At 33.7% G+C, this 13136-nt stretch overlaps 1 protein-coding gene and 1 non-coding gene across 7 annotated transcripts in view; both read right to left on the bottom strand.

The window, feature by feature from the left end:
- TRPC1 (transient receptor potential cation channel subfamily C member 1) overlaps nt 1–13136 on the bottom strand; it is a 78400-nt gene that overhangs the window by 17220 nt on the left and 48044 nt on the right. For 5 of the 6 annotated variants that reach the window (XM_012437134.2, XM_012437135.2, XM_012437136.3 and 2 more), the window contains 4 exons: nt 12976–13107; nt 9428–9623; nt 5346–5682; nt 29–168 (listed from right to left, as the gene is read on the bottom strand). In XM_012437134.2, the coding sequence (XP_012292557.1) occupies nt 29–168; nt 5346–5682; nt 9428–9623; nt 12976–13107 (805 nt within the window). Of the gene's footprint in view, nt 1–28; nt 169–2171; nt 2253–5345; nt 5683–9427; nt 9624–12975; nt 13108–13136 lie in introns of those variants that run through there. The other variant, XM_064378780.1, reaches the window with a different exon arrangement.
- On the bottom strand, nt 10837–10968 carry LOC135275964 (small nucleolar RNA SNORA42/SNORA80 family). Its single transcript, XR_010343545.1, has one exon. It is a non-coding gene; the product is annotated as a small nucleolar RNA SNORA42/SNORA80 family (small nucleolar RNA).

Raw genomic sequence — 13136 nt, 5'->3', positions numbered from 1 at the left:
GCCTTCAATGGACGTAGTAAATAGTCACCTTGTTGTGAGCAACCACTTTGAGGGCAAAGGTTGCCAAATAAAGGGAATTCATGACAAAACTGAGTTGATTACGAGATTCTTCTAAAAAGTCTTCCAACCCTTCATACCAGAGTCTTTTAATGTCTGACCAAATCATCCCTAAGAAAAGGAAGAAAAAAATGAGAAAATACTTTCTTAATTCAATAATAAGCTAAATAATACTTTAAGACTCAAAATATTAAATAAATAATCCTTGGGCCAGCTATAGCCTTATTAAAAAAAAACATTTTAGTGAAAAGTTCTTAAAATCTAAAGGAAAATAACCTTAACTTTCATATGACTTGAAGAAAATAGCCTTAAGTTTCATCTTTGGATGTGGAACAAACGTAAGAAACCAAATAAATTAATGCCAAACACACAGGGACACACGCACAGGGACACATACACATGGACAGACACACACACACACACACACGGATGTGCATACATGCACACATAAGGAGCTCAGTCCCTGATTCTTTTATTTTCTCTACCTACACTTAATACTTTAATGATCTCACCCAATCTTTTTTTTATTTAATTTTTTAAAAATCTCACCCAATCTAATGGCTTTAAATACCATCTACATGGCAAAGGCTCTCAAGTTTATATATTCAAGTTCAAAACTTTCACTTCTACAAATTTAAGTAAACTTAGTACCAGGTTTCAGCCTATTTTGTTTTGTGAGTGCAAATGTCAAAGAATGCAAAAACCACTGCTGCTGATTGTGCATAGTGGGCATTGCACCCTCCCTTAAATCCCATTTTACTCAGAATCAAAACCAGTCTTTACAATGGCCTGCAAGGCTCCATATTACCTATTTTCTCAGACCTCATCTCCTACTAATCTTTCCCTGTACTATTCTAGTCACGCTGGCCTCCTACCTTCCTTGCTGTTCTTTGAACATACAACTCCTGCCTTAGGGCCTTTACACTGGCTCTTCTTTCTGGCTGGACCCTCCTCACCCAGAGATCCATTTGACTAACTATTTCAATTTTCATGTCCTTGCTCACCACCCTTCCTGACTACCCTAATTAAAATTGCAAGCTCTTTGCAACTTTAAAATTGTCCCCCACTCCAAATTCTCCTAACTCTGCTTTTACCTTTCTTTTGTAGTACTTATCTCTTTTCTAACATTGAACATAATTTACTTTTTAGGTCTATTATTAACTGACTATCTTTCCCCCACTTTGGGTAAGCTCTTCAAGGGTAAGAATCTTTGTTTAATTTACTAATGTTTCCAAATGTCCTGAAAAGTACCTGGTACAATCAAGGTGTTAAAAAATATTGCTAAATGAATAAGTATACACAAATAAAATAATAAGTATACACAAATAAAATCCAAAGCAAACAAACAAAAAAACTTTCCCCTTTTTTGGCCAGAAGTTTTTAAGGAGTACCAGACTGCAATAACATAATTCAGGATCATTTTATGGTACATTCCTTCGTTAAGTAATTTTCGGGGAGAGCACAGAGCAACAAAAGAATAGAGTGTGTAGCATCACACATGGGTGGAGATCAAATTATGCCAATCAGAATCATTCTCTGGCTTATCAGTAGGCAAAATAATTCCCCTGGGAAGCACAAGAAGCATTCTTAGAAGTCTCTGCTCAGAACATCTTAATTATGCAGTACGCAAATATTATGTAGAAAAAAAGTTTTTAAAACATTTGCAGATCTGATGGGAAAACATTTTTTAAAATTCCACCTCAGTATATTTTTACTCAAAATCAATGATGAAAACTGTCTAAAAATTCTAAATGAAACAGTCTAGCAGGTAACATTTATTAACTCAAATATTGTTTTATTTGCGGAAGGAGTAGGTATGAAAGCTTTCCGAGTATTTCTCATGCTCAACCTTCACCCACCACTCAGAGCTGTGGAGCAGAAACATATTAAACAAATTCTCCATGACCATACTTTCTCAAAAACAACATTATTGTCTAATCCTAGATCCTGATGTGTGCAAATCCTTATTTATGAAATATCTGCAAACAAAAATCCTTAAACTTTAGATACATTCCTGTTAATATTAAAACATCCAAAGAAAGGTGCTTATAGAAATGTGTTTATTTCTGTAAATGCAATATTCAACCTAAAAGAAACTCTTAACAAAAACTTACAACATGAAAACTGTTGATCAAAAAAGACAGACACGAAAGTACAGTGAAGACCACTTGGGTAGTTTCACAGCTCCTCTGCAATACCCCCACAAAAATGAAGCTAATACACTTGATGTACTGCACGTTTCCAAGCTGGATCAAAAAGAACAAAATAAGTTGAAACTAATCCAAGCAATGCGATCACCACATAACCTCTTATATACCATGTATTTCCATGTCCTAAAGGTCTTACATTATAAATATCTCTCAAGTCTGTTCCCTTCTCTCTTTCTCTATCACAATCACCTAAGTCCAAGGTGCCATCAGCTCTCATCTGGATTAGTACAACAGCATCGATATTGGTCTCCCTCCATCTACTCCTACCACAGCACTATCCTCTCAGCCCATCCTCCACACTATAGACAGAATGATCTTTTCGAAAGGCAAAACTGATCAGGTCACTTGCCTACTTCAAGCAGGCAATGGTTTCCCCTTGTTCTTAGTATAAAGTCAAAATTACTTAACCTGACCTACAAGGCAATGCATGGTCTGGTACAATATGTTTCTACGGCTTCATCCTGAATCAAACTCTCCTAGTTCTTCTTGCTCCAGTAATGTTAGCTTTTACTCACACCCTTCTTTGTACCATTCTCTCTCTTGCCACTGGGCTTCTGAATGTGCTTTTACCTCAGCCTAGAGTAGTTTCCTCTCCAAATTCTCTCAGTTGACATCTCTTTATCCTTTAGATTGATTATTTCCTCAAAGTGTCTTTCCCAACCTCCCTGACTAGGGCAAATGCCCCTATAATATGCTTGCTCTCCTAACACTATTACCTTTAACCAACAGCACTTAGTCCATTTTTTATTTTTCATTTATCTGTGTGATTCTCAAGTCAATGTTTCTGATGGTTTTATTTGACTTTTATTAGATCATAAGCTCCCTGAATGTAGGGGACATATCTGTTTTTGCTTGTGCTTAGACAAAGTAGGTACATGACAGTTTAAAAAATACATTTCTATAATAGCATTCTATTATGTTTAATAGCAAAAAAATTAAGTAAAAGTATACCATTAATATTCTGTGCATTCCTCAACAAATTATTCCCTTTTTACCTACCTTGCTTTTTATAACCTAACGCCACTTTTTTTCTGAAAAGCTAATGAAAACAAACAAAACAAATGTACAAAAATTGGTCGTGATGAGTAAAAAGTCACTGTGCTCATTGGTTTAAATAATAAATTGAACCAAGCAATGACTTTAGGCAACCGAGCAAAATACTCCTCCATGCTCACTTAGAGCAGGTTTGGATCTACACCCTGAAAAAAGCCCAGAGTGACCTAATTAGCTAAAAGGCTTAAGACTTCCTTGGCAAGGTTTATTCAGATCAAACTGTTTCAAAGCAGAAGCTGTGCTGAGGAAAGTAAAATACTTCCAGGAATTTTACTGGCTTAATGAACATGCATTCTTCTAGTAAGGTAGAATATGGTTAGAAAATTAATCATATTATGTGTGTAAGGGGGTGCATGTGTATATACATGTAGTATCATTTAAAACAAGGTCATCATTCTTAAAAGAGAAGAACCCTAATTTTACCATTATTTTGAAAAATCGAGGACAGCAGTACTATTTATGCTATTCAAAGAGTGGTGTGACTATTTTAGTTCAGTGAGCTTTTACTCACTGCTAAGACATATAAACTCTAATTAGATTCTTATATAGACTTGGGTAAACTGAATCTAACAAAACAGAAAATATTCTTTCTTACTACTACTTAAACAATAGATTATAGATAAATGATATACAATTTCAGTTCTTTAAGACTAAGGAATACATAACAATCAGATATAGTTTAAATGAATAGAGGGAAAGTGCTTCTTACAGATTCTTTTCAAACTAATATTTTTTAAACTACTCAAATAGCAATACAAACATTTCACATTGAAAAGAATCACACAATCCAATATAAAACCACATATGGTAAAGTTTAAATTATTTACTAAATTAGAATATCAAATTTTAGATAAGAGCAAAACTACAGGAAACAAAAATATTAGCAAGAAGGAATTACTGAACTCTCTTTAACCTAGAGTTTAGATGTGTATTATTTTTACTCTAATTTTAAACATTAATGCATCATGGATTGAAGACTGTTAAAAGCAAAACTCTAATTAGAATCAAGTTACCTGAAATTAACTGATTTTCAAATAAACATTCTAAAATATAAAAAGCGTTTGTATAGCTAAAGAAGAACTAAAATTGAACATTGTGAAATACCTCTTAACATAGTACTTAATAATTGAAACAATCAGGAATGTATTAGTCAAAAGATAAACACAATCAATACTTTGTGCCATAGATCTGACTAAACTTTAATATCTTTTACTCTATAGCAAATAGTAGATGGACAGATGGGAAGTGGTGAGGTTAAACACAAGGTAGAAGATACAGAGGGAAATAAAGAAAATATCTTTAAAATGCCATAAACAGATAATGTGATTCACCTCAAGTCTCCACACACACTTTGACACACAAAGGGCAAGACGAGTAAAAACTGTAGAAGGTGATTTAAGATATATATTATACAGTGTAATACTTATAAAAATAATTTTCAGAAATAAAATGTCTTATACTTTTTTAAAAACTATCATTTCTAAAGAAATCTGGCTATCATTACAAAGAAATGATTTATGGAATGAGTTACTAGGGACTCCTTTAAATCAAAATTTAAATAATGTTTCTAAAATAGAGATAAAGCAAGAGGTAACTGCAAAAGTTCATAGGTTCTTAAAAGGAAAACTAATGTTATAAGTGAAGTAGAATAGTTAACTTTTAAAATGCAGAACAGTATAAAATAGATTGTTTCAAAATACCTAAGTTCATATTCTTACACCAAAAAAGCACTCACGTGTTAGAAGTTGTTTTTCTGTTTTATAATCATGAATAACTAAAGAGTCTGAGAATAAATAATTTTAAAATTCCATGTATTTAAGAAATATTAAATAAGAGATATGCTTCCTTATCATCAAGTTCAGAAACATTTATCTTAAGTATTCAGTGATCATGGAAGTGTTCAAATTCTTTTGGTGTGGACAGCGTAAAATTGCAAATTGAACTCAATATTCAAAATATCATCAAGCAAGAAAGAACTAGTGGGCTAAATAAAGGCAAAACCTTTCAAACTAACTTGATACTTACCAAAAATCCACAGTATAAGAAGGTAGTCTATTCTTTCAAGGGCTGGCCCCATTGTGTTTTTCTTATCCTCATTGTAGACAAGAGAGTATAGATTAAGCAACAGCAGGAATGTGAAATAGGATGCTCCATGAATGATAAATTTCATAAAAGGTGTGTGAATGATTCTGCCAAACTGAGATTTGGGAGCTATCAAATAACAAAGTGACAAAACTGGCCAAAAGATGCCTACTGTCAAAACAGTCATTATCTTCTTACAGGTGGGCTTTCGTCGGTAACCTGACATCTGTCCAAACCAAACAGTGTTCAGGAACTGCTGGCAGTTAGATTGGGAGACAAACTGAAAAGGACATACATACACATTAAAAAGAAAAAAAAAATCAAAGGAAACCTTTAAATACTGATTGACTGATACTCAAAGTTTACTGAATAAGAGTTTAAAAATCAATTCTACACATTGAACATAATTTTCCCACCCCACTTTTTGAACAAGTAATACAAGCATGCAGAGGTTAAGAGGATAACTATGGAGCCAGATTACTCAGATTCAAATCTGGGTTCTGCCACTTAGTAAATGACCTTTACCAAGTTTTTAAATTTCTCTAAGCCTCAACCTCCCATCTAAAAAATGGGAATAATAATAGTATCTACTCATAACGTTGTGAAGGTTAAAGGTAGAGCCCTTAGAATAGTGCCTGGTTCATGGCATGCACTCCAAATATTAACTATTATTATTAGCCTACTTAGCCATTTTGTTATGTTTAATATAGAAACTCTTATAATAATGGTTACGAAACTTCAAAGTTAACATGCACAATACAAAGAAAAAGATACCACTAACTAATGTTGGACATCTTCAGTCTAGAGAAACTATTGATTTTAGTTACAAGAAGCCAAGATGCCAAGATAGCAAAAACAATAAAAAGCTAAGTATATTAGACCTATTCTTGTTCCAAGAAAACACTGCAGATTTTTAAAAGGTATTAAAGATATTCTTAAGCCTGCTTAAAACTGAATTTCATGTGAGAAGAAAAGGAAAAATATTCCCAAATACAAGAAAAATGTCAGTTCAGGTACAGAAATTGATTTACCAAAGTTTACAAATCTTAGCTGACAAATTTCATAGGCAATATTTTTCCAATATAATGCTCACGTTGTGAAGTACAACTTAAGGGTCCAGATAATTCTATATATAATCATGTCATCAGGTTTGAAATTATTATAAAATGATATTATTCAGATAATCCACAATAATATTTAGTCAACCTTCTGTTTTAAAATTATTTATCCCGAAATAGAATATAATTTATAGAATTAACACTGAAGTGAAAAAAAGAATTGGACAGAGTTTTATTGCTGTTTATTGTCCTTTCAAGAAAATTTCTAATATACCATACAGTTGGCCCTCTGTATCTATGGGTCCTACATCTGTAGATTAAACCAACAATGTTCTTCCAAACAATATTTGGAAGAAAAAATCTACAAAGTTCCAAATAAGCAATACTTGAATATTCTTCATAGCAAGTACTATGTTGAATCCACATGAATGAAATGATGTGTGGGCACTGTATTAGGTGTTAATTGAAAGAAGCTTTAAAGTATATGGGAAAGTGTGTATATGTTATATGCAAATATTTATTTTTGGCAATAAAGTCTTACTTCATTCTTTACTCTTATGCTCAGATTCCAATGTTTTTGAGAAATCTTAATTTGTCCCTCAAGGTGAAATGCCTGAGAGAGAAACAGTTTTTCCTCTCACCAATGACCAGGTTTAGTAACATCCCAAATTTAGTAGTTTCACCTTTCCTCCAAATACCAAAGCAATCTCAGGTCTGATTACTGTCCTTGCTATTCTTGCTATTAAATTTTAAACAATTTAAAATTGTTTAGTTAATTATCTCAAATATCTATATAATGATAATTTAATTAACAGTAATGTTAAATATGTATTTGGAACAAAAAGTTTAACTAGAAATGTTCTAAGTCTGCAGTGAAATATGGACACACATTCTTCTCATCATCAAAAGGTGGGGAAGGAGGAGGTCAAAATTTCCTGCTCTTCAACTCAACAGCCTTGTGATTGATTTAACTAGTAGATTCTAACAGAAGTGATGCTATGAGACTTCTGAAGGTAGGTCCTAAAAGGCAATGCATCTTCTACTTTGTTCACTGGAACACCTGCTCTTGGAGCCATGTACTGCCATGTAAAAAGCCACCCTGAGGCCACCATGCTGTCAGAAGGCCCAGGCAACATATAGAGGTCCCATGTATGTACCCCAGTCAGCCCGCAGAGGCTTCTCAGACCACACCCTCAAAGTCTGCCCATGACTCTCCATGGTTCCTGTTGTGAGTTCTGAGGAGCCCCACCTTCTGTGGACTCATCCATCTGAGCACCCAGCTCACTCAGAGTTCCCTGTACTTGAGTCCTCAGCTGCTGCTCTGACACCTGACATGTGAGTGGAGAAGCCTCCATCTGATTATAACCCTGTCATTTATCTCCAGCTGAGTTCCCAGACACGGAGCAGCAGAGACAAATCATGATTGCCATGCCCTTTCCTAATTCCTGACCTGAGAATTCAAGAGCATAATAAAATGATTATGAAATTATAAAATAACTATGAAGTGTTTTACAGCATTAAGTACAGGGTAGTTTGCTATTCAAGATTGATAACCTAGACAAAGCTTACCAACTATTTAAGAAAATATTTTCCCCATTGATCACATTTAGAAATCTAGTTTTAAAAACTACAGTTTCACTCATTTTTAAAATCACAAACTATCTTCCTGTCAACTAACAAATACTACTATTACTTCTTGTTTTCTTTTCTCTCATCTTCTTTAGAATGGTACATTTGGTTCCATTTTGACTCCACTCTGTGAGACCTTCAGTGATATAGATATCATTAGAAAATTGCCTCTTAGAATTTTTTTTCCTAACCAGGATAAGTTTAGTTCTTTATACCTTTCTTTGAGGTTTTTTTAAAAAATCACTTTAATTGACTTTATACCTTGTAATCCCTTTTTTCTATCCTTTTCTAGTATTTCATGTCCATTTTAGGTTGTGGAACATATAAGTAAATATATTAACCAATAAACATCCTCCATCAATTCCTCCATCAATTTCCTAATAGCTTTTTGAGGGTCAAATTTTTACCCAAGATAAGAAAAAATTCTGCCCTTAGCACAGAAGGTCCTGTATCTTGCCTTCTGTCATTATGTATTTCAGGCCTCATTTTTGTAATAATAAAAATTCGATAAGCAAGTTTTATTTAAACATCTATGTTAATAATGAAAATAATGAGTCTTAGAAGTAATACCTTATAAGTACCATTTACCAATATCCCACCCATACTATCAATTAGATATTATTATTAGCTACATATGAATATCACCGTTTAGTTAATTATCTCAAAAATGAAATTTAAAATGCATATTTTCCTGATTCAAATTCCTAGATCATGTGTATATGTATGCATGGGGAGTAGAAATGGGCATTTCTCTTAATAAAAAGGGATGATGCCAGAAAAGTCAGATTCAACTTAGTTATCATACCATGTACCTCTCCACTTTTGAGTTTCACAATGAATTATAAATAAGAAGAATCAGGAAATATAATATCTGACACTTTATTTTTAAATAGAAATCACTATTATACTATAGAAGGGGCTATTTATAACCAGATCAATAAAAACGAACCTACAACAGACAAAACACAAGATGGAAATTTCATTATAAAGTTTGTTTCTACTACAAAGAATCTTACCTATGTAGCAACTATTTAGCAAAAACATTAAATCAACATCCATGTTATAATTATAATCAATATTACTAAAAATAATAGAAACTACCATTTATAGCATACTTGCCTAGTGCTAATACTCACTGTGCTAAACCCTTTAAGTATATATTCTTAAATAATTATTAAAACAAAAGCCCAAACAGATTCAACAACCATCCCAAGACCCACAATTTTTAGGAAGCAGAACCAGGATCTCAACCCAGATGAGATGCTCCAAAGCCTTTGCTCTGAGCCACTAGACTACTGTAGAGAAAATAATTTACATATATTACGGAAAGCCTCATACCTCTTTTTGGTTATATTTGATAGCAAGTTTTAGACGACTTAAATTCATTCTTTCTTCTAATAATCCCCGTTTGTCAAGAGGCTCATCACTAGATGTATGGTTTAGAATAACTTCCAATTCACGGGAATTCCGGGCCTGTGCAAGTAAATCCTTAGCAAACATTTTACATTGCCGGGCCAGCTCCTCATAATCATTCCTACAAAATGCAGCATTCTGTTATCAGAAATGTCATTTCCATCTTCCAATTAAGCTATATTCACTAAAAATGTTTTTACTCAGCAACATTTAAATTCTGACAGTATTACACAAAATCTGAAGTCATTTTCTGTGGATAATCAAAAGTACTGGTGCATAAATTTTCCACAGCTTTGGGGAAAACCATAACACAATTATGTTCCCTATGTTCATACTAATAATCTTAGATGAGTACAGTGTTCATTTATATATACCAACATTTTCCTAAAAATTCTAATAATATTTGTCAACCAGTTCTTAACTTAACTCATTTTCCCTTATTCTCTGTAAGCTTGGCTTAAATTTCCTTTTATTATCTTACCTTAACAACAGACATAATATCTTAATGCTATCCAATTAATATTATTATAAAATTTTTAACTAGAGCTTTTTCAATAATAGTCTAGTCTATAATATGTTTATGTTACCTCTAATATTAAAATAGCATTTTTAAAGTGCTAATTTGAATGTTCAAATTAGAAAGAAAGATATTAAAATGCACTTAATAAAAAACTCTCTTTCAGAATCCCTATTCCTTGGATCTTAGGGTTGAACTGCTTATTAACAGCAGGCCTAAACTAAATTGTGAGAAATGAAGAAGTTTTAGTATATAATTCTTTTAAAAGTATCAATTACAGCTGGGCATGGTGGCTCACGTCTGTTATCTCAGCACTTTGGGAGGCCAAGGTGGGTGAATCACCTGAGGTCAGAAGTTCAAGACTGGCCTGGCCAACATGGCAAAACCCCGTCTCTACTAAAAAACACAAAAATTAGCCAGGCATGGTGGCAGGTGCCTGTAATTCCAGCTACTTGGGAGGCTGAGGCAGGGAGAACTGCTTGAACCCAGGAGGCAGAGGTTGCAGTGAGCTGAGATGGCGCCACTACACTCCAGTCTGGAAGACAAAGCGAGACTCCATCTCAAAAAAAAAAAATCAAATACATTAACTATATGTCTAAGCTTAATAATAACTTAAAAATAAAGTCAGAAATAAATAATTATGAGTCCCTGATGTTGGGCTTCAGAAAATAATGTTTTTATTCAGTTTTTTTCCCAAACAGAAAGGAAGGGGAAAGAGAAAGATTTCTCACTGGTTAGTCTTTCTATGTAATGGGGTTTTCCATGAACTGGCTATATAAAAATATAACTTAAAGAATAAAAACTTCTTTTTTTTTTCCACTGTGCAACCCACTTCAGTGCCAGCAGGCTACGGGCACAGAGGCCAGGCAATGGTTTGGGGACACAGTTTGCTCTGGCATGGGTTACTATGACAGGTCCAGGGGGACAGGAAGAATAAAAACTTCTTTGCCATAATTTCTCTCATTCATTCTCTGGACTTTCTATGTAGTCAAAACTACCTGAGAATAAGTAATTGGATTTATTTAACAAATGAGGCGTCGGCCGGGCGTGGTGGCTCACACCTGTAATCTCAGCACTTTGGGAGGCCGAGGCAGGTGGATCACCTGAGGTCAGGAGTTCAAGACCAGCCTGGCCAACATGGTGAAACCCTGTCTTAAAAAAAAAAACAAAAAACAAATGAGGCACTCCCTGCTTCTTGATTTAGGAATCTAACTGGTAGATGGGAATGTTTATCAAAAGTATATATTATTACAAATATATTCCATCTTTGGATAAACATTTGATGGACTATAAGACTCAAAAGTGAAATCAATACATTTTATTAATCTAATTTGCTTTATTTCTAATAGATTACTAAAAACAAATAAGTGGCTGTACAGTTTAGATGGAAATATAGAGAACCACAAGCAAGAAGTCCTATATTCTAGTTATAACTTTGCTCCTACTTTCAGTTTTAATTCTGTTCCTAATTGGATGCTGCTATTAGTAAAAATCTAGCATTTATAAATCTCTTCCCCTGTCTATAAAACACTGGATTGAAGTAAATGGGTTCTATGATCACTTTCAAATCTAACTTCATTATTTTATGATTATATAATCATAGCAGTTGCTTCAAATCATGTTTGAAAGGAGTTGAATAAATTTTATTTTATATGATAACTCAGAACTCATATTATGAGGTTACAATAGGAAGTTCTTCATATTTAAACAGAATAATTTAACAGCCTCATGTACTAATAAAGCTAAAAGTAGCAACAAGTTACATTTGAACCACGTTTTCTGTGTTCATCAAAGTACATACTTTATGTCATATCAAGTTTAAACAAAATTTAAATTATCCAAGTTAAAAGACAGTAGTTCCAAACTTGAAAACATAAGGAGGCCTTTTTTTAGTTTCTGGAACTCAGGCCTATGAAGCACACATTAAGTACTGCTGTTAAAGCTAAAGAAAACTCAAGTTTCTTATTGCCCTTCCAGTAAGTAGAAGTTTGAACTTTCCCAATTTTGTCAAGTCACTGAAAGAGTGCCACACAAGACATGGGGCTCTAATAGCAGCTGAATAGGAAAGAAAAGGTAGGAAGAGTTATAGGTCCCCAGTAGAAACTTTGCAACAGGGGCTAGTAAAAAATTATAATCAATTCCTCCTTCTTCAGAGGGCACGAGGGATACTTTTCTGTAAAGGAAAATCTCAAGGCTATCTCTCAACTCTACTATTAATAAAAGTAGTTTTCTAAGAACTTTTTAAAAAATGTTTAAATTGGTAGTTTCATAAGCTGCTATTCTAAAGTCTTTTTTTTTTTTCAACTTACCCCTCTAAAGGAAAATAATAGGAGTGCTTCTTTGGTATGCCAAGTGCCAAAATTACACTTAATCTTCATTTCAGAAGAAAACTCAGACTGGGTGTTTATCCCTCTTAATTAGCTGTACTTTATTTTTATGCTTACATTTATTACATATATATTTCTCTTATCAGAAAATCTGAGCAAACAGTGAAAAGGGATTATGTCTGTGCGGAATGTACTTGACGTAAAGAAAGCATTCCATGTGCTTTTGAAAGATCTGAAAGATCATTACCCAAGGATAATTACAGAATCTAAGAATGAGGAGATGTGTGAGAGAGAGCAACTACAAATAAGTTTGATCTTGCTTTAGGCTGTAACTCCTACTGTATTCCACACTGCTCTGCAATGCCTTTGGTTAGGTTGAAAAGTAGGGAAGAGATTAAGGGTGGTTAAAGGGTGGCAGAGGGCAGAGGTGGAAGGAATAATGTAAGCAGCACCAGAGTCTGTTCCTTTGAGGGAGAGCAGGGTCTGTTGTCAAGTAAGTGGTAACAAGATGCAGTCTTCTTGGATCAAATGTAAACACATACAAATTATTATTTGGGTAATGAAGAAACTTAGGTTGAAGATTTGAAACAAAAGACATTATATAATTTATGATTTGCATTCAGTCCCACCTGAATTCCACCTCCACAAGACTTAGTTCTTTTAAATCAGCACTAAGTTCAAATGCTCTCAGAATTGGATCCTCCTCTGTTAACATTATTAGAGCTGGACTGGCCAAACATCGATATATATCAAGACGAAACCTGTGATAAAATTGGATTCCATAATGTAA

This window comes from Aotus nancymaae, unplaced genomic scaffold (assembly GCF_030222135.1).
Source record: "Aotus nancymaae isolate 86718 unplaced genomic scaffold, 86718_ANA_hifiasm-v0.15.2.pri h1tg000019l, whole genome shotgun sequence".
In the NCBI taxonomy this organism is placed as follows: domain Eukaryota; kingdom Metazoa; phylum Chordata; class Mammalia; order Primates; family Aotidae; genus Aotus; species Aotus nancymaae.
Note: the sequence above shows the minus strand (reverse complement) of the source record. Positions and strands in the feature narration are given on the sequence as shown.